Source organism: Gallus gallus, chromosome 24 (genome assembly GCF_016699485.2).
Source record: "Gallus gallus isolate bGalGal1 chromosome 24, bGalGal1.mat.broiler.GRCg7b, whole genome shotgun sequence".
Lineage (NCBI taxonomy): Eukaryota > Metazoa > Chordata > Aves > Galliformes > Phasianidae > Gallus > Gallus gallus.
This window is the reverse complement of record NC_052555.1, coordinates 258,218-276,993: the sequence shown is the minus strand read 5'-3', so window position 1 is coordinate 276,993 and position 18,776 is coordinate 258,218. Positions and strand designations below refer to the sequence as shown.

The 18,776-nt window shown below is 56.9% G+C and overlaps 3 protein-coding genes across 9 annotated transcripts; 2 read left to right on the top strand and 1 right to left on the bottom strand.

The window, feature by feature from the left end:
• Positions 1 to 165: 165 nt before the first annotated feature.
• SLC37A2 (solute carrier family 37 (glucose-6-phosphate transporter), member 2) lies at positions 166 to 8,775 on the top strand. 6 transcript variants are annotated; one of them, XM_040652268.2, is made up of 20 exons: positions 1,448 to 1,529; positions 3,093 to 3,174; positions 3,268 to 3,355; positions 3,657 to 3,735; positions 3,819 to 3,954; positions 4,126 to 4,202; positions 4,274 to 4,440; positions 4,749 to 4,786; positions 5,035 to 5,154; positions 5,233 to 5,323; positions 5,409 to 5,471; positions 5,822 to 5,907; positions 6,495 to 6,543; positions 6,873 to 6,946; positions 7,243 to 7,321; positions 7,404 to 7,501; positions 7,595 to 7,659; positions 7,740 to 7,788; positions 8,276 to 8,303; positions 8,571 to 8,775. In XM_040652268.2, the coding sequence occupies exons 1-18, from the start codon at positions 1,471 to 1,473 to the stop codon at positions 7,780 to 7,782; spliced, it is 1,494 nt and encodes a 497-aa protein (XP_040508202.1). In that variant the 5' UTR covers positions 1,448 to 1,470; the 3' UTR covers positions 7,783 to 7,788; positions 8,276 to 8,303; positions 8,571 to 8,775. The 6 variants fall into 6 exon arrangements, 4 of the variants coding, with proteins under 4 accessions (XP_040508202.1, XP_040508204.1, XP_046759739.1 ...); XM_040652270.2 differs by lacking the exon at positions 7,740 to 7,788; XM_046903783.1 differs by lacking the exon at positions 8,276 to 8,303.
• A 2,508-nt stretch (positions 8,776 to 11,283) lies between these two features.
• On the bottom strand, positions 11,284 to 12,844 carry TMEM218 (transmembrane protein 218). 2 transcript variants are annotated; one of them, XR_006932082.1, is made up of 4 exons: positions 12,716 to 12,844; positions 12,519 to 12,621; positions 11,522 to 11,867; positions 11,284 to 11,428 (listed from the first exon to the last, which is right to left on the bottom strand). XR_006932082.1 is itself a non-coding variant. In XM_015298094.4 (3 exons), the coding sequence occupies exons 1-3, from the start codon at positions 12,823 to 12,825 to the stop codon at positions 11,733 to 11,735; spliced, it is 348 nt and encodes a 115-aa protein (XP_015153580.3). In that variant the 5' UTR covers positions 12,826 to 12,844; the 3' UTR covers positions 11,284 to 11,732. The 2 variants fall into 2 exon arrangements, 1 of the variants encoding a protein (XP_015153580.3); XM_015298094.4 differs by having other exon boundaries at positions 11,284 to 11,867.
• Positions 12,562 to 18,022, top strand: LOC112530253 (translation initiation factor IF-2-like). Its single transcript, XM_046903790.1, has 2 exons — positions 12,562 to 13,171; positions 17,820 to 18,022. The coding sequence occupies exons 1-2, from the start codon at positions 12,824 to 12,826 to the stop codon at positions 17,943 to 17,945; spliced, it is 474 nt and encodes a 157-aa protein (XP_046759746.1). The 5' UTR covers positions 12,562 to 12,823; the 3' UTR covers positions 17,946 to 18,022.
• Positions 18,023 to 18,776: the final 754 nt, after the last annotated feature.

Genomic DNA, 18,776 nt, shown 5'->3' with positions numbered 1-18,776 from the left:
CTCTTGCTTTGCTGGAGCCCCAAGCGTCCCTGAACTGAAACCCCATGCAACCAACTCCCCATCAAAGCTTCATTTTCTTTCTCCATCCCAATGGGATGTCATGGCCAAGCCTCCTCCTGCCTCCTTTCCACTATTAACCCAGGCAGGAAGGGCAGGCGCCCAAGCGTGCAGCCCCACTGCTGCTGCCGCTGACCCCAAACCACGGCCGGAGATGGCTCAGCGCGTTGGTGCCAGCACTACTCATTAACTGGGATTTGCGTCATGGGAAGACGCTGGAGACAGCCCTCAAAGGTCGGTCACCTCAACCACCCCACGGAGATCAGGGTTGGGGATGTCAGCATCACCTTGCTTGTGCACTGGGAATTGAGGGAGGCAAAGGGACCCCAGTTTCCATCCATAGGCTGTAGGCTACATCGAATCTGAGCTTAAAGGGATGGAGGTTGAATAGGTTGAATGGAGCTATAGTCAAACCGTCATCACCATCTGTCCCTTGGCTGATGCTGAGAGCCCTGCTCACACCCGTCATTGACAGCAGGACTCTGATAGTGGCAGTGTCAAAATCCACGTGAATCAAACTCACTTTGCCCGAGGCTGGGCAGCGGGGGTTGGCCCAGGGCAGCCCCAATCCCACAGCCCTTCCCCGTGTGCTGCTGGAGTGATGGAGGGGGGGGAACCTGAGAGCTGCAGCCGTACGAATGCCAGCTCCGTGGGGAGGGCGCAGCTCTGCAGCAGCTCCAGGGGCTCCTCCAGGAGGAGCTGCTGGGCAGGTGCGTGCTGTGCACCACTCATCTGTTCCTCCTCAGTGTCTCTTCATCCTCCTTTTTTTTGTTTGTTTGTTTTCTTCCCACCTTTTTTCCCTTTTATATTTTTTCTGATTTTGTCATTTTTGTCTTTTTTCCATTCCCTTTTTCTTTCCACTTGCTTATCTTTTTTTTGCATTCTCATCTTTTTTTTTTTTCTGTTCTCTCTTTCGTTTTTTTTTCAATTTTTCTGTTTTTTTGTTTTATTTCCTGTTTTTTTTCCTTCTTCTATAATTATCTTTCGTTCGTTTTATTTATTTCCTTTTTTTCGTTATTTCTTTTGTTTTCCATTTATTTTCTTTTCTTTCCCGTTTTTCTTATTTCCTTTTTTTTTTTTTTTTTTGGTGTATGTGTATTTTTTTCTTTCTCTTTACCGTTCCTTTTTCCCCGTTTTTTGTTTTTTTTTCCTTTTATTTCTCCTTCTCCCCCCCTTTCTTTCTTCTCTTTCTTTTTTAATTTCCCATTCTTCCTACTACCCGTCTTTCTTTTCTTCCTTTTTCTCCCTTTTTCTCCCCATTTCCCCCCGCTCCCATCCCGCAGGCTGTACCCGTCCCGGGGCGGGCAGTGCGGGGCTCGGGGGCGGTCCCGGGGCGGTGCCGGGCGGGGAGCGGCGGCCCCCGGGGCAGTAAAGAGCCGGGATCGGGACCGGGGCGCGGCCCCGCAGCTCGCCATGAGGGCAGCGCTCGCCCCCGGTGTCCGCCTGCTGCGCGCCGTGCCCCGGGACAGCCGGTGAGGGAGGACCCAGCGGGGACGTGGGACGGGCAGCGGGGGGACGTGGGCAGCGCTGCCCTCCGCTGGGATGGGGATGCTTTGGGATGGGGATGCGCTGGAATGGGGATGCTTTGGGATGGGGACGCGGCCGTGGTGTCCCGTGAGCATCGTGCTGCTCATGGCACGTGGCAGGATGGAGCTGACACCTTCACGCTCCACTCCTGTCCATGTTGACCATATGGGCTTTGTGCCCCCTCCAGCCCTCAGACAATGGGGAACCCCGGGAGTGGAGGGGCAGAGGGACCGGTGGGGTTCTTGGGCACTGGGAAAAATGCTTCTGGGTGCTCGGAGGCTCAGCCTCGCAAGGCTGCCCCAGGCAGAGGATGTGTGGTACTGGGGGAGACCCCGAGTGTGCCCCTGGGAGCAGTTAGGGATGCAGGATTCTCTCTCGGGACACACAGTCCCTGGGTTGGACATTCCTGCAGGCATCCTGTCTGTCCTGTCCTGCTGGGTGAGGTGCTGAGTCTGCCCTGGGTTAATTGAGCAGAGATACCTCTGCAGCCATTGCCAAACAATGGCAGCTGCCTGCTTCCCCTCTGCTCACCCTGCACTGCTGTCATCTTTTCCATCCCCCAGTTCAGCCCTCGGGCTCGGGACAAGCACGGGACCTTTCTGTTCCCCTTTCTAACTCAAAATGCCCTGCAGTGCTCAGCAGTGATTTTATTATAGAATTATTTATTTGGAGTGGGAAACAGTGATTTCTACACCATGTTAGGGCCCCAGCCGTCCCCAGCCCCCAAAACAGAATGGTGCCCTGGCCCTGCGGGGCCTCTGGGTGTTCTGACACCTACCCATGCTGTGGGAAGAAGTGAAACTGTGCTGACTTAAGCTTTTATAGAAGGCTTTCTATTGTTTTTGTTGGGTTTGGTTCTCTTTTTTTTAACTGAATGCGGAGTCCCACTCCTTGGGTTGGGATCTTCCAGGCGCTCTCCTTCAGCTCTGCTCAGAACAGCATCCTCTGGAGACACCTCTCCCCATTTTTCCTGATTTCCCACGTTTAATTGGAGCAAACAGGAGGGAGCAAAGTGTGCAGCCCCTCCCTTTCCATTTCCCAGCTCAGTTTTGCTGAGCACCGGCGGCACTGTGACTCAGCCACGCTCAGCACCAGCTCCAACCCAGGCAATCACTCCGTTAGCAATAATCCCACTCTTATCTTTAATCCCAATTACAATCCCAACCTCAGGGCACTGCACTACCCGGGGAAATGCCCACTTGGAGCTGACTCATCTAGTAGGAAGTCCCCCACCATCCTCATAGGAACCAGGGGTATTCTGGCAGAGAACTGAGAGAAAATGGCCCCACTTCTCCCCTTTTCCATCCTTTTCAAAGGAAGATGCCCAGTTCTCCATTGCAGGCTAAGAGTAGCATGCATATACCCAAATATTGCAACCACTCCCTGCAAGGATACATCCTATATCCTGGTGACTCTCATCCTCCTCATCTCATAGTGAAGAATGGAATTTTTTGAGGTGGAAACTGGGTTTTGCTCAATCCCCTACCCCTGACTCCCCTCTCCTGCAGCTACCGTGGACTGACGCTGGTGCTGACCTTCCTCTCCTACACCAGCTACCACCTCTCCCGAAAACCCATCAGCATCGTCAAGGTGAGCAATACAGCACCCCATATGCAGCCTGGGAGGATCCCTGAGGACCTCCCTGGGCTGATCTCATCCCATTTGTTCTGTGCACCCTCCCAGAGCCAGCTGCACCTCAACTGCTCAGCGCTGGGCACCAACCCACACAATGACTCCAACAGCACCACGTGGTGCAGCTGGGCTCCCTTTGGTAAGGCTGGTACCCCAGAACCTCAAATGCACCCTAATCTCAGCTCTGTCCCTGAAGGCGGTTTCAGTCATTAATGGGTTAAGCCGGGCAGGCAGGGGACCAGCACTCATTAGGCTGGAGGTGATTAAGTGGTGCAGGATTGTGCCCTGTGCCCCAGACCAAAGGACAGCGGATGTTGAAATCAGGACAGGGTGGGATGGTTCCCAGCTCCCAGCCCTACAGCCTGGGATCCTGGTAGGATCTGTGGGGTGGGGATGGGGATGGGAATGCAGCCGCAGCCCTAACGCTCTCTCTTTTCCAGATCAGGACAACTACAAGGAGCTTTTCGGCGCTCTGGACAATGCCTTCCTTGTCGCGTACGCCATCGGGATGTTCATCAGGTACAGGGCTGTGCTCAGGCTCCCCAGCTCAGCCCCATGGCCCCCATTTGGCACCACTTCTCTGTTTCCCATGCTCTCCACAGTGGCATTTTTGGGGAGCGGCTGCCGCTGCGGTACTACCTGTCAGGGGGCATGCTGCTGAGCGGGATCTTCACAGCACTCTTTGGCTTTGGCTACTTCTTGAATATCCACGTCCTATGGTACTACATCATTGTGCAGGTGCGGCCCGACCTCGTCCCAGTTTTGGTATTTCCTCCCCGCTCAGCGTGGGCACTGATTACTGCCTGCCCAATTTGGCAGGCACTCCCAGATCACCCTCTGGGATTGCTGTGCTGCTTCCTCCCGCTGGGAAAAATACCCACATTTGGGTGTTTGCTGTCTCCCTGCCAGGTGTGCAATGGGCTGGCACAGACGACCGGCTGGCCCTCAGTCGTGGCATGTGTTGGAAACTGGTTTGGGAAGGGAAAGTGAGTGCATGTCCCCGGCCCCGCTCCTCCTGCTCACAGCCAATGCTCACCCCACCGTCCTGTCCCCACAGGAGGGGTCTGATCATGGGCATCTGGAACTCACACACCTCCGTGGGCAATATCCTGGGCTCTCTCATTGCGGGCGCCTGGGTGTCCTCTGAGTGGGGTTTGTCCTTCATTGTGCCGGGCATAATCATCGCCGCTGTGGGCATTGTCTGCTTCTTCTTCCTTGTGGAGCGTAAGTGGTGATGCAAACACCCAGCATATTTTCTTAGCTCATCTCCAAGTGATTTTGGTGACCCCAAAAAGCAATTTCCCATTGGAGGCAAGCAGGGATGTGTCCTCAGTGCTGGGAGCAGACCAAGCACCACGAGGATGCTCAGCATCCTTTGGGATCACACCCTGGCCTCCCTGATGTCATTGGCTCATAGTAGCTTTGCTCAGAAACATTTTGGGAGGCGTTGTGGGTTTTTGTGGAGCTGTTTCACTGCCAGGGACATGGCACCTGCAAGGCAGTGCTCCCAGGGGTGCCTTTTCCTCCCACAGATCCCGAGGATGTCGGCTGCAACCCACCCCTGCAACATGTGAGTGCCATCGCTGTGCCCTGCGTGGGTGGGTGGGGAGCCTACAGCCACACAGTGCCAGGGATCAACTAGCTCGTAAATGCCTCAGTGCTGTCAGAAATCTGAACGATGCCTGACTGTTGGGATGCTCACTGCATTGGTGCAGGCATCCTATAGGCCAGTTCTCAACCCAAATCATCGCATCCCAGCAGCAAACTTTATCATTTCAGCAAACCTTAGGGTTCAGCCCCACATCTGCTTGCTTTCAGGATGCATCAGATGAGAAGGATCCCGAAGGGGTGACCTCTGAGGACCGCAGCAGCACTGACCCCAAAGAGCCGGCTGAGGAGCTCGAAGCCATCAGCTTCCTCGGGGCGCTCCGGATCCCTGTGAGTCCCTTCCTCCACATCCCCAGCAATAAAATTAGTGGAAAAATGCTCTCCTGACACCATCTTCTCTCCTCATAGGGTGTGGTGGAGTTCTCCCTCTGCCTACTCTTTGCCAAGCTGGTGAGCTACACCTTCCTCTACTGGCTGCCCCTCTACATCGTGAATGTTGGTGAGGTTTTGGAGATGGCGGAGCAGAGTGGGGTAGATTCAGCCCCCTCCTCACTTGGGTCCTCACCCCCCTCCTCTTCCTGCAGCTCATTTTGGTGCCAAGGAAGCTGGAGACCTGTCCACCCTCTTCGACGTTGGTGGTATTTTAGGTTTGTGGTGCGCCTGGGTGCAGGGTTGCATCAATCCTTGGGTACAATCCTGGGTCTGTCACTCAGGCTCACCTTTCCCTTAGAGAAAATATCTTTGGGAGTGCAGAGTTGTGTGTGGGTACAGGGAAACCATGCACAGGGAGGCAGACAGCTCATGGATAAATGACAGCCCTTCTCTGATGCAAAGATATTGAACTTGGATGTTCAGCCTTTAAGATATTTAACTTTGGGGGCATCTCGCTCAGAAGATGGGACAAAAGAGCATCCCAGTACAGTGAACCATTTGATTTTGGGCTAACCCAGCATGAAACTGCTTTGCCCTTGGGTCTGATGTGATTCCTTTATTGCAGGGGGGATCTTTGCCGGCCTCATCTCTGACTACACTGGCGGCCGGGCCACCACGTGCTGCGTGATGCTGGTGGTGGCCGCTCCCATGGTAAAGAAAAAGGGACCCCAAAGGGGTATTTGTTCTCCATCCCACTCTGTCTTAAAGCCTGAGCGATACTGTAGCAAAGCCTTGGGGTCTCACTGAGCCAGTCCAGCTTTCATCCCTTTGCTTTGCACCCTGAAAGCTGAGAGCCCAAGCACCTGCATGCAGCCCACTTGGCTTTGCCACCATAAAATGCAGCTCATTAGCTGTAACCCAATCCATGCTGACTTGAAGCTGTGAGCCTTCTCCTTCCCACAGCCCTTCTTGAGCCAACATGCACCATAGCCACATCCAATGGCCACGATAGCACTGCTAGGGCAAATCCATGCCTGGCGAGCAATGCTGGGCCATAAATTGCTACATGTATGTCTGGCATTCCGTTTGTCGGGACACAAGGCCAATCCTGTGTCCCTTCACCTGCATCCAGCCGATGCTCGCCACTTCCCAGCCCACTTGGAAGGGGCTTCAAGCTCAATGCAGTTATGATTTGGGTCCCCAAGGGGCTCCCATCCCACACCCAGGGTACTGATGCTGTGAAATTGCTCGGGAAAGTGGGACACTGAGGATGGGTTTGTGCTGTGTTTCACTTCCAGCTGTTCCTGTACAACCACGTTGGGCAGAATGGCATTGGCACATCTATAGGTAGGGAACAACTGGGGGCAGTGATTCCATCACTGACGGGCAGTGGGAGAAGTTCCACTCGCTATCCTATTCATTTCTCCTCTCTAGCTGGGGCTTAGGGCACCCTCCTGGCTTTATTTTGGGATCTGGGGAAGGAGACGGTGGATGGTTGTTCACTACCAAACCAGTGGGCTTGGCTGGGGAAAACATGAGCTGCTGAGTGCCATGCACACAGAGCAGGACTCGCTGGGACAATGCTCCCACGTCCGCAGCTCCCGGCAGCATTCAGCTTCAGCCTCTCCGCCACATCCCAGCTCCGGGCTGACCCTGGGCTGTCTTTTCCCTTGCAGCAATGCTGATCGTCTGCGGTGCGCTGGTGAACGGCCCCTATGCACTCATCACCACGGCAGTGTCAGCAGATTTGGTGAGAGTCATGGGGCTGTGTGCATTTTTAGCTGTGTTTCAACTCCTGTCCAGAAAAGCAGGATGGTCACACAGCGTGCTTTCTTCCTATTGCTTCTTCAGTTCCTCAGCTGTGTGACTCCTCTTGCTGTCCCCATGCATCTCCCCTAAGCGTATACCTAGCGGAAAAATTTGTTCATGAATCACACAAGAATGCCACCTCCCTGCATATGCTCATTCTTCCCATTTGACACATGGAAACTGCCAGCACGTGCAGTGCTGAGGCTATTCTTCCTCCTCCCTCCTCTCTCTCTGCAGGGAACCCATGAGTCCCTCAAAGGAAACGCGAGAGCCCTGTCCACCGTCACGGCCATCATCGACGGCACGGGATCTGTAGGTCCGTGTGGCGGGGGGTGCTGGGTGTTCTCCTGTGCTGTGGGGTTTTTCCCATGTCCTAACACCCCTCGTGTTCCCTGCAGGTGCTGCTCTGGGGCCTCTGCTGGCAGGGCTCATCTCCCCCACGGGCTGGAATAACGTATTCTACATGCTGATAGCAGCTGACGTCTTGGCTTGCCTGGTAGGTCCCTCTGTGGAGGTTCCACAGCCCCACGGTTCAGCCCCACAGACCCATCTCCCAGCAGTAACAGCACTCCCACCTCTCCCCTTGCAGCTCCTTGCTCGTGTGGTGGTCAAAGAGGTGCGCGCGTGGTATGGCTGCATGGCGAGGAAGAGAGGGTACGTCCAGCGCGGCGTGGGGTGTTAGAGGGGCACGGCCGAGGCAAGGCGGTGCTGAGCACCATCCTTGTGTCTTGTAGCTCTAGTGTGCAGCTCACAGAGTCAGTGCTGGATGGGAAGTAGCTCGGTGTGAGTACCTCCGGCTGCACCCGCTTTAGCACCAGCACTGAATGCAAACACTGATTGGCCCCACTGCTTGGCGGGGTCACCAGCAGCCACACCCCAGCTGGAGGTGTCCCTGCTCGCTGCAGGGCGTTGGACCTGATGGCCTTTAAGGGTCCCTTCCAACTCAAACCATTCTGTGATTCAATGATTGCCAATAATGCCACGGCCAACCCAAAGGATCCTACCCCAGCGAGCAGGGCGCGCTGCAGGCAGGCACGCAGCACATCCCCATCCCCGATGCCTCGGGACACAAAGCACCGATTAATTCCAAACGGCCAAATTTAGAGGCTGCCCACCTGCGCTAATGAGCAGATCACGCGGGTCATCAGCTGCTAATCAGCCCACGGCCTGATTGCTGCGGGCACGGTGCACCCAAATCGCCTCCAAATCAGCGCCGGGCAACCCCCGCGGTGCGCCGCCCAACACGCGCTCCTCCGTCTTGTGCCCGCAGGTGAGGAGCGGCAGCGGTCCGCGCGGCGGTAAGTGCGGCCCGGCCCGCCCGGTGCCGCGGTGGTGGTGCGGGGGAGGCCGCCCTCTCGGCCCCTCCGCCGCTTTGTGCTGCGGGCACCGCGCTGCGTGCGGCGCCTGCGGGGGACGCTGCGGGGCTTCGGGGCCGTTCCCGCTCTGCTGGCGGTGCGGCGGTGGCGGATCCCCCCCTCGCGCTTCCCTCTCCCCGCGGCCGGAGCCCGGGAGCCGCTTTTCCGTCCCTGCGCTCCCGCAGCTCAGCCCGCGCTCTGTCCCCGCAGGTTCGAGCGGTTCTGACGTGCCCTCGCCAGCCGTCCCGCGCTGCCGAAGGGTGAAGGGGCGCGGCCGCCGTGCCGCCATGTCTGACACCGTGCCGGGCAGGCCCCGCCATCTTGTGTCGGTGGGAGGAGGAGGCCAGGAGCCAGCGGACAGTTTGGGGCCGGTTCTGCGCCATCGGCTGTTTTATTAATAAAAAGGTGCAAAGCCCGTGCTGCCCGCGCCTGCCTGGGTGCTGCGGGCTCGCCGTGCCCTGCCCTGCCCTGCACGCGGTGCCGTGCGGCGTCGGGCCGTCCCCTCCACGTGAGCGCCGCTCCCGGAGCTGCACCGCAGTCGCTGCTGCTCCGCGCCGCTCCGTTCACCGCGCTTTACCCCCCGTCCCACATCAGGAACAGCGGACGCGTCCCGACGGGCCGCCCGGCGGGTGCGCTCTCCTCGCTTCAGCGCGGGAGGCCGTCGGCCTTCGTTAGCCATCTCCTCGTTAGAGGAGCGGAGCAGGAGGGCCGCCTCATCAGCGCGGGGCAGCTGTGCGGGGGGCGCCGTATGAGGGGCGGCGGTTGGGGCGCGCGGATCCCGGCCCAAAGCGAGCACACCTGGGCCCCGTGTTTCATTACGTGCTGATCTCATCACCGGAGAGGAAAAGGGGAGAAAAGAAGAAACAAACGGCCCTGCGGGGCGGCGTGCAGAGCGCCCGGTGCAGCCATGGGCGGGTCTGGGGAGCGACGGCCGCTGCTGCGCAGCCAGCAAAGGGGGGAGGAAAGGGAGGGAAAGTGGGGGGGCGCACGGAGAGCAGCGGGTTCCGTTTGCCAGCAAAATGTCACGAAGCTGGGCTGAGAACAGTTAGAATGGCAGAACGTCCCGAGTTGGAAAGGACCTGCGAGGATCGGAGTCCAGCTCAGCTGTGTGGGTACATGTGAGACCGAGCCTTGCCCTAAGTGCAGGAGGAGGATGGGGGGGGCTGAAACGCACGTCTAAAGCAGAACTCCCACGGATGTGACACACACACACACACGGGCTTATTGCAGAACCGAAGGCTTTTTTCCTTTCTTCTTCTTCTTCTTCTTTTTTTTTTTTTTTTTTTTTTTTTTCCCCAACCTTCTGCCCTTCCTTGCCGCAGCTCGCAGTTTTTCCAGCACGAACTGAAGCCGCGTGCTGCTGCAGCTGCGCTTGGAAAATGTGAGCAGCCCGGGCTGCAGCGCGGGGAATCGCGCATCTTGCTGGCATTTCGGAGAGCGGCGGGAGGGCGGCAGCCCGGGCCCCACCACAGCTGCCGTGCACAAAGAAGCTCGTGCTGCTCTGCTCGGGAAAACCGGGATTTCAGGGCACGCCGAGCGGTGCTTTGGGCACGCGTGGGGGGCGGCCCCGAGTTCCCCTCCAGCAGCCGCCCCTGGGTGCCCTTCCGTGCGCGACCCCGCGGTGCCGCTCTCCGAGCCGTGCCACGAACGGCCGCGCCGCCTTCGGCGCCGTGCGGCTCTGCGGAGGTGAGGGGGTGCTTCGGGCACGGCCCGTAATTACCCGCGCAAGGAGCAGCCGGCGGGCGCTGAAGGGCTTTTTAATTAGCAGCCAAAGGCAAAGCGGGGCTCGACAGCGGGAAGCTGAAGTCAGCAAAGTCAAGGTGGAAATCAGAGGCCAGTTCTGTGCCAGCGAGAGTAATTAAACGCCAGCAGAGCGCGGCGCGAGGCGTGAGGAATTGCCGTCACTCACGGACCTTAAATCAGGACCAGGAGATTCTCCTGCGCCGCGGCGGAGCAGCCCCGCGCCTTCCTAATGAGCGGGCAGAGGTTGGCGCAGGGAGGGCTGCCGTCCCCGCAGCCCCTGAGCAGCTCCCAGCCCGCTGCTGCCGCTGCCGGCGGTCCCGGTGCGGGGGTTCTCCTGCTGGCATTTAGCGCGATGCCCCCGGGTGGGACGCGGATCACCTGCAGGAGAGCTGGCAGCAGGAAAAGGGTGATGACATCTCCCTGAATCCCAGCATCCGGCCAGCAACGCAGGATCACAGAATCATAGAACTGTAAGGGATGGAAGAGACCGCTGAGATGATCGTTTTTGGTTCGGGTGGGGGACGGCAGCAAAAGCTTGGAAAGCAGCTCCGGCTCACAGCGGCTCCTTGATGTGCTCCTTCCTTCCCACAAATAAACAGGAGCTGCCTGGAAATCCCCGTGGGGGGGAGCGGAGCTGCAGTGCTGCGCCCAGCACAAATAACACCGCAGTGCCCGCGGCCATCAGAGCACCCCCGGAGGGGGCACAGGACACCGATGGGGTCTGTCTTCTGGTCCCCCCGAGCGCCCCCAGGAGGAGTCCAATGACCGATTTTAGTCGCAAACAGGTGACTGAGGGGAGCAGAGAGCAGACGTTCCGCATTTATTTCCAGAGAGAAGCCTCACACTTCTGCTTTTAGGGCTTTTCTTGGTGCTTCAGCTGCTTTGCCACAGCTTCCCTCTTTGTGGGACGCGACGGCAGCAGCGAGGCTTGGGGAACTGCTTGCTGCTCTCAGTGTTGTTAAGATGGAGGATAAATACAAATTTTGTTTTGGGCTCAACTTCAGAACCTCCCAGAGCCAACATCCGTGTTGCTCAGCCGGGAGCAGAGCGCAGGGCACATCCCAGCCCACCCACCCCTGCAAGGGGGGAGCTCCCAGAAAGCACAGGAAGGGCAGCTTTCAGTAACACAAAATGCTGCAGAGCTCCCATTCCTGGAAAACAGGTACAGACTGGGCCAGGCTTCCTCCAAAAGCTTTATTAATGTTAGAAAACAATACAAGGAACAACCTGTGAATATGGATTCGGTAAAAATCAACGCCCCAACGTGGTCACCCGGTTTACTGCTATGAAAACGGGATTCACTCCTCGACGACTTTCCCTCTGTCCTGCTGAAATAAAGCAGAGTGGAGCCACCCTCCCTCCGTCCCCTTGGAAAATAAAAGGACAAAAAAGGAGATAAAGTGTTAACTCAAACCAACCGAGGGCTCAGGCTGACCCTGGGACAGGTGGGCTCACAGGGATAACGGTCATTGGGGTTGGAAGGGGCCACTCGGATCACCGAGCCAACCAACCGGCCCGCGTCCCGTTCCCACTGACAGGCAGTGCGGATCCATGAGGCCGCTCAGTCCCACAGCCGCCCTCAGCCCAGATCTGCCGAAATCCCTCCGGAGGGGCTCCCACGGCACAGCGTCACCTCCAGCAGCGCAGCGCTTTGGCGTGAGTCGGCTCCAGGAGGTGCATCCCCAGCAGCAGCGCGCAGCCCAGCAGCAGCAGAGCCATGAAGGCCAACAGCACCAGGCGGCCCACCAGGAAGGTGTCCACGATCTGAGGGCAGAACGCACCGTTACAGCCTCCATCCCTCTGCAGCCGGGGGAGAAAAGGGACTGCGGGAGAATGTTACACCAGGAGGAAACTTCTGGGCTTCCACGCATCATCCTGGGTCACAAAACCTTCAGTGTGGAAAGGGATCCGAAGAAGGCAGCTGCAGGGAGGCAGCCTCCAGCATCAGCCTCTCGGTGCTGCGGGAGGCATCGGCGCACACAGCCCCGAGGTGCCGCACTGAGGGCCTCCTGCAGACGCTGTGGTGGCTCCTTCAGCACGTTTCACTTTTTAATGAGCCAATTAGCACGGCTTCGTTGCAAAGAGCCCAGATCATGTATTATGTATAGACAGGGGAAGTCCTGCCCGACTGGGGGACCGGGAATACAAGCCGACACCATCGCTGCTGCCCCGCCTGCGTGTCAGTGGGCTTCACGTGTGGCAGGAAGAAGAAAAGGCCACGAGGGTTTGCGATACGGCTCAGCATCAGTAACCGATTTAAAGCCACGCGGGATAAAACGCGCCTTTAGGCAGAGCGCGGGGGGAGCCCGGAGGGAGCGCAGGGGGAGCAACGAGACGGGAAAACGGGAAAGAACCGCTCGGAAGGGCGGGGGGGGTTGAGGGGGTTGGGGGGGGGGGGGGCGGCCCCGAGCTCACCTGGGGGCCCACGGGCGGCCCCGCGCTGCCGTCCTCCCGCGGGTACAGCAGCAGCGCGGCGCTGAGCAGCGCGGCGCACAGCGGCACGGGCAGCGCGGCCAACCTGCGGGCGGAGCGGCGCGAGGCCTCAGCGGCGCCCGCGGCACCGCGCGACCGCCCCGGCAGCCCCGCCGCGACCCCCGGGACCCCCCCCTTACCGCGCGGCCCCGGGGGCGCGTGCGAGCAGCAGGCAGAGCAGCAGCGCGAGCGCCCACAGCCCCGCCAGCAGCAGCGCGCCCGGCCCCGCGCCCAGCGCCGCTCCCGCCATGCCTCCGCGTCTTCTGCCTGGCAACCGCGCCGCTTCCGCCCAATCGGCGCCGCCCGCCTCGCGCTCCGCGCTTCCCATTGGCCGAAGGAAGGGGGGCGGCTTCAAGGCCTTCCCTGGGCCGCGAGGGCGGCCGCGCGCCGCGGCTCTGCCGGCGTCGCTGTGGGAGTTCGGGTTTGGCGCCCGCGAAGCGCCGCCCGTGGGACCCCGGAGCGCTCGTGGCCCCCAGCCCGCGGTGCCTGCACCCACGGGAGGCGGCGTGCGGGCGCCCGAGAGTTCATCGGGAGAAGCCCCGCGGCCAGCAGGGCGGCAGCCTGTATGCAGCGCCTCACCAAACGCTGCTCGATCCGTACGTTGTTTCCGCTGCTCCTTCCTTGAGCCCCCACGACCAAATAAAATAGAGAGCAAACGGACGAAGGATCGTTGGAGAGGAGAAAAGGCAAACTGCGAATTGCAAAAGATGGGGAAGCAGCGAAAATGAAGGATGTCCGCGGGTGAAACCTGGCGTCGGTGGCCGTCGCAGCACAGGGACGGGTCCGGGCGCGCGGGGCGCCGCTGACGGCGCGGCGGCGATCGATGGCAGCGAAGCGCAGCCGCGGGTGCCGTCCTGCGCCGCGGCCGGGGGCGGTCGGGGGGGTCAGCGGCAGCCAGGCGGGCGCTCGGGGTCCAACAAAGCCTGGAGACAAAGGCAACAGACGCATCTGCAGCGTGATTGCTGTTACCGGTCATGAGTTGTTAGCAATAGCTGTGGAATTGTTATGTGAATGCTTGTACTGTTAGGGTTTGTAATCGGATAGCTCATTTGCAGACAGGATTCTGGGGAGGTGCTGAGGTGATCCCACAGAGCAGATGGGGCTGGACGAATGGAGCCCTGTGCAGACAGCAGTTCCCTGCACTGGGGCTGATGAAGTGCTGGCCCGGGAGGACGCGGAGGTCGCCTTTCTTCGGGGGCTGCAGGGCAGGACGGGTTGGATCAGAGCTCGTTGGGAAATGAATTGTTGGAGGTCCAGGGCAGGGCCGGGTGGAGGGGGTCTCTCTCGGGGTGATACCTGCACAGCTGCGGTGGGCAGCGCCATGCTGTGCCCTGCGCTGCACTCGGAGATGCCAACCCAAGGCATTTCATCCCCAAAACAGAACGGCTCTGAAACAGGGAAAACAAGAAAGCCCCCTCCAGCTGGACCAGCATGGCTTGGTGCTGTTTGCTGCCCAGAACATGGATTTCATGGTGGTGTCTGCTGGAAATGCCCCATCCCACTCCGTCCACAGTGCGGTGGGCTCTCCATCTCCAAAGATGAAGATGCCTCCACCCAACCCCAGCCAGCAGCACCAGGGTGAGGCCCAGCAGCAGGGAGCTGCGAGCGGTTCCTCAGCACAGCAGAGCGGGCAGAGCAGAGGAACTGATTCAGAGCTCCTTGCACCTCGTAAAGCTTGCAGTGTTACAGCTGAATGTGGGCTGGGTTATCAAACATTAGGAGCAGGCGCTGATGCAGGTCTATCCTACTCCTGATTTAAAGACGGCTGAATTGCTAAATATTTTTATTAGCAGCAAATTTGCAGCTTGCTGGAACTAATTTCACGCCCAGTAGATATGGAGCTTAAGCTGGGGATGGCGTTAAATTGCTCTCTGGTACGGGTGTGTAAGCCCTTTGGGGATGCTGCTGGATGGGGGCAGGTGCCAGGGTGCCTTTGGGGCGTCGTTTTGGGGTGGCATTTCTGGGGCTCACCTACACAGTGGGAAATGTGTCTGTAAAATGCAAAAGTCTCGTAGGTGTGGCTTTGCTTTTGGAGAGGCCAAGCTTGCTGCAAGCACAGAGGGAGCGGGGAGCAAGGCGGGGAAGATGCTCTTTGTGTTTTAGGGATGCATTTGGTGTATTTGTGATATTTGGGGCATTGCAAGCGGCAGCATCCCATGTTCTTCACTGCATCCGGAAAAGCTTTTCCATTGCATTGCTGTTGACGTGGGATGGACGTGGAGCTGCTCTGCTCATTGCACAGATGGGGAAGGTGGGCTGCAGGCGGGCACTGGGCAGGGTGCAGCTGGGACAGGCACGGGGCAGTGGGGCGCAGGGCTGTGGGCTCTGCTTACAGCTATAAATACCCGTGGCTGTGAGTGAGGGCCGTTCGATCCCTGCCCCAGCATCTCCCCAACGTCACGCACAGATCGGCCAGGGGATGAGTTGCCCTTTTCCAAAGAGAATCACTAATGAAAGAAAGTTAAAATAATATAGGAGAGTTCATAATGGCCCCGGTGGGGATACGGCTCTCTCTCGCAGGAACCCATTTCATATTATCTTTCTCCTGCTCATGGCGGAAATCAATTTTAATAGCGGTGACAGGAAATGAGGATGTAAGACTTCAAATAGAACAAATCCTGCAACGCTCAGAAATAATAAAATGGGATATGAAGTCACTTTTTAAATAAAAAACTTGATCTTGTCAAGAGAAAATGCGCCTAAAAGCACCCAAACGTGCTGGGTTTGGGGGACAGACGTGGTTCTCACCGCTGGGTGAAATGTCCCCTCTGATCACAGCTCCTGGGCAGCAGCACACAGACTGAGCCTGAACTCCTACGGCTTTCTTTTTTTCCAGGTAGACCTCATCTGAAGGTAAAGGGAGAAAAGAAAGCCTGGAGTGGGGCAGCGTTTCAGTGCCACTATTGGGCAGCGGCTGCACAAACCCCAGAAAAGGGCTCGGGGAGCCTCCCAGACCAGGATGGGCTTCTGCAGACACGACATTCCCAACAGCCCTAAAGCACGTCGCAGGGTGTCTGTGTTGTTGCCTTTTCCCATTGAACAAAGAATAGGAACGTGGTCACTGCCTCCATCGTTGCTCCAGGACCTTTTCCAGCCATAAGCGCAACACCGCAGAGCCATTCGATGGAACTCCCAACACTTAACTTTAAGTGGCTCATCATCATTAGATCTTTTGGTATTCCTCATAATGGCGTTAATCACGGGCCACTCATTAGATTTTAATGTGGCTGTAATATGTTCATCCATTGTCATTCAAGTGCAATTTGGCTCACTGGAAGGGCTGAGCGATGTCACTGGGGTTTGATGGCATCACCTTGCGTTCCCCTGCCCTGTCAGCCAACAACAGGCACTTCTTGGTCCTCAAATTAAACTGTGGGGTTTTCAGTGCCTTTGGGTTTGTATCAGAGCACACTGGGAACGTCTGAGCTGACAGTGCACAGCTTTGGCCCCCCAGGATGGGCTCACACCTCTTGGGGACATCCCAGGGCATTTCTGCTCCTCTCCAACCTGACTTTTATTACGGATGGATGGGGAAAAAAAAAAGAAAAACAATGAGAAAGAGAAGGGAAGCAACTCCTTTCTGCCACACTGGGACTCCACAACCCTTCCAAAGCCCCATGTTGGTATCCCCGTGTTCTCCAAGCACATCCTATTACGTCAGCCCTGTGGCTTGGGCTGGGATCTGGAGGAAACACTTCGGTTTTCCCAGGTCCGTCTGTGAGTCTCTGGGCTGACTCCAGCAGGCATATTGTGAGGGCTTTGGGTGGTAGTTGGAATGCTTTTGGGGAACTTGGGCAGAAAATTAGAAGTTGGCTCATCAAATGGCCTCCTGTAATTGCAGTGCAAAGCCCCGCTCACAGCGGGGGCTGTTAAAAAGCAGAACCAAATCTTTGCAAACTTTCATGGGTATAATTTCAGGAGAGATCAAAAAAATGACACGTCGGGATGTAAAGCTACTCAAAATTCAAAGTTTATAGTCCATCTGTCTCTTTGCTTCAGGGAGCCTGTATTAAATTTATTGCTAAATAAAACAAATAAGCCTAGCAAAAATCGGCACCGAAATCTGCATACCCAGATGAGAATTAGCACACGTCTCTTGCTATGATGGCTGATTCTCAATTTGCATCTTTAAGGAGTTGTGACCAGAGCTGCATCTCCTGTGTCCCTGTGGGTTGGGTGAGCCCCCAGCATGGACCGAACCCAAAACAATGCAGTTTGAGCCCAAATCCACCGGGCTGCAGCAGCACGGAGCGTGGATGGGAACGGCGGCTGGGAGACCCCGAAGGAGCAGCAAGACTTTATTATGGCTGGAAATTAAACATTTAAAAGCAGCAAGTTGGCAGTGGGGATTTTCTAATAAAAGCCATCTTGCCTGCCATTTACCCAGCACTTCTATCCAAAAGGACCTCAGCACACGTCCCCAGCTCAGCAAGATGACATTAACCCCTGGCCAGCCGATGGATGCTATCCCTTCTCCTCGTGCCTATGGATTATTGATAAAACCCTTGTTATTTCCCCCCTGCACTTATCCGTTAGGGGCTGTTGGGCATATGGGCTGTTATGAGGATGTGCAGAACGCACTGCACCTTCTTGCTGTTTGTTTTCCAGCAGCAGACAGCGCTGCTGCTTTGCTGCCATGAACCTTTTGGGTTCGCTCTCCTCTTGTTCCCAGGAAAGTCGTGCACTGGGATAAAGATAACATGGTTGAGGGGAGTGGTTATCTGAGCAGTGGTTATCTGAGCAGTGGTTATCTGAGCAGTGGTTATCTGGTGGTGTACTGCAAATGGAGGGAAATCAGAATAACAGAATGAAGCACAGTTGAAAAAGGAGATAAAAGCTGGAGGATCCCTTCATTTCAGCTTCATGCCATAATCAGTTCTGACCATCTTCCTGTGATGCTGAGGTTGCACTGGATGACAATGATGGATGACTCTCGAAACTCAGTGGGATTTGGGCAAGGCTGGGAAAGCATGTGAGCCCTAAATGAGCATCCCAAATATCCAGCACCAACTCTGTGCTCAGAGCTGTAGGGTATGCAGGGGGCCGGGAGCAGCCAGCAGTCCTCGGCGTGCTCCATTGGGCTCCTTGGAGCCATCCTGGTTGGGTTTCGGGTTGGCCATTTGGGGCTGAGCTGTGTCCCTCTGCCCAACACCACACCTCACACGGGCTCATCATCCACCCTTGCACTGTTTTAACTTCTATTGCTTAATAATTTACCCCTCTGCTCTCTTATACATATTTCAGGGGATTCCAGCATCTCCCATCACGTCCCGTCACGGCGTGCGTCAGGAGATCCAACACCAGCCCCAGTGCAATCTTGGAAGGAGAACTGAATTATTTATGGCAGAGTGGTCAAACGACAGAGAGTGAAGCACCAGGCCTGGTGTAATTTCGTGTCTCCTGCAGCCAGTTATGTAAAAATGTAAATATTACAAGTTTTCTGTGTCGCTGCTCCTGCCAAATGTTTAATATTTTAGTAAAGTTGCTCTGAGTGCTCCTGCCACTTCGCAGAAGGAACTCGGTGTGCTCTTGAATAAGTGCTAATTAGTTTGCTCTAATTGCATATTTACAACTTCGAGTGCACAAAACACAGCCTTGGTGTGGGCGCGTGGCGCAAAGTCCCTATTTTTGCCAAAAGGGTTTAATTTTAGGGAGGTTTCCATTTCCTGATGTGGGACGGGGAGGTTTGAGCAAGGACTGGGGGCTTGGATTCCCTTTGCAGCATCGCCCTATGGAGGAGAAGGTGTATTTGATATCAAAGTGGGTGTGCTTGATATCAAATGGAGTGTATCTTATATCAAATTGGGTGCACTTGATATCAAATCTGGGTGTATTTGATACAGAGCTGCTGGAAATTTGGGGGGAGGGGAAAAGAGTGGAGTGAGAGCCAATGAGGTGCTGCGTTTGCAGAGCGGTGCGCAGCGCTGCATCCCGCTGCAAACCTGAGGTCCCCGTCCCAGAAGCGGCGGGGCCGGGCCGGTGCAGCAGAGATGGCGCTGTAGGCCATGGGGTGCTGCGGTGTCATTGGGACGGGGGACGACCCTGCAATGTTGGGAACGGACGGCGGTGTTGGGGATCAGAATACACACAAAGGGGACTGCTGGGAAGGGAATGCTGAAAACCCATCGCCTTCCCTAAGCATCCAGCACGGTGATCCCGCTGCCCTCACACGTGGGCTGAGTGCTTTATGTGCAGCTGGGC

Excerpts from the sequence above, each read along its gene's own strand:
- SLC37A2 (XM_046903783.1), top strand. The coding sequence starts at position 1,471 with ATGAGGGCAGCGCTCGCCCCCGGTGTCCGCCTGCTGCGCGCCGTGCCC. Across the intron at positions 3,356-3,656 it reads GTGCAGCTGGGCTCCCTTTG|ATCAGGACAACTACAAGGAG; the intron begins GTAAGGCTGGTA and ends TCTCTTTTCCAG. Across the intron at positions 5,472-5,821 it reads CGACGTTGGTGGTATTTTAG|GGGGGATCTTTGCCGGCCTC; the intron begins GTTTGTGGTGCG and ends CCTTTATTGCAG.
- LOC112530253 (XM_046903790.1), top strand. The coding sequence starts at position 12,824 with ATGCCTCCGCGTCTTCTGCCTGGCAACCGCGCCGCTTCCGCCCAATCG. Across the intron at positions 13,172-17,819 it reads CACCAAACGCTGCTCGATCC|GGGATTCCAGCATCTCCCAT; the intron begins GTACGTTGTTTC and ends TACATATTTCAG.
- TMEM218 (XM_015298094.4), bottom strand. The coding sequence starts at position 12,825 with ATGGCGGGAGCGGCGCTGGGCGCGGGGCCGGGCGCGCTGCTGCTGGCG. Across the intron at positions 12,622-12,715 it reads CGCGCCCCCGGGGCCGCGCG|GTTGGCCGCGCTGCCCGTGC; the intron begins GTAAGGGGGGGG and ends CTCCGCCCGCAG. Across the intron at positions 11,868-12,518 it reads GGCCGCCCGTGGGCCCCCAG|ATCGTGGACACCTTCCTGGT; the intron begins GTGAGCTCGGGG and ends TTCTGCCCTCAG.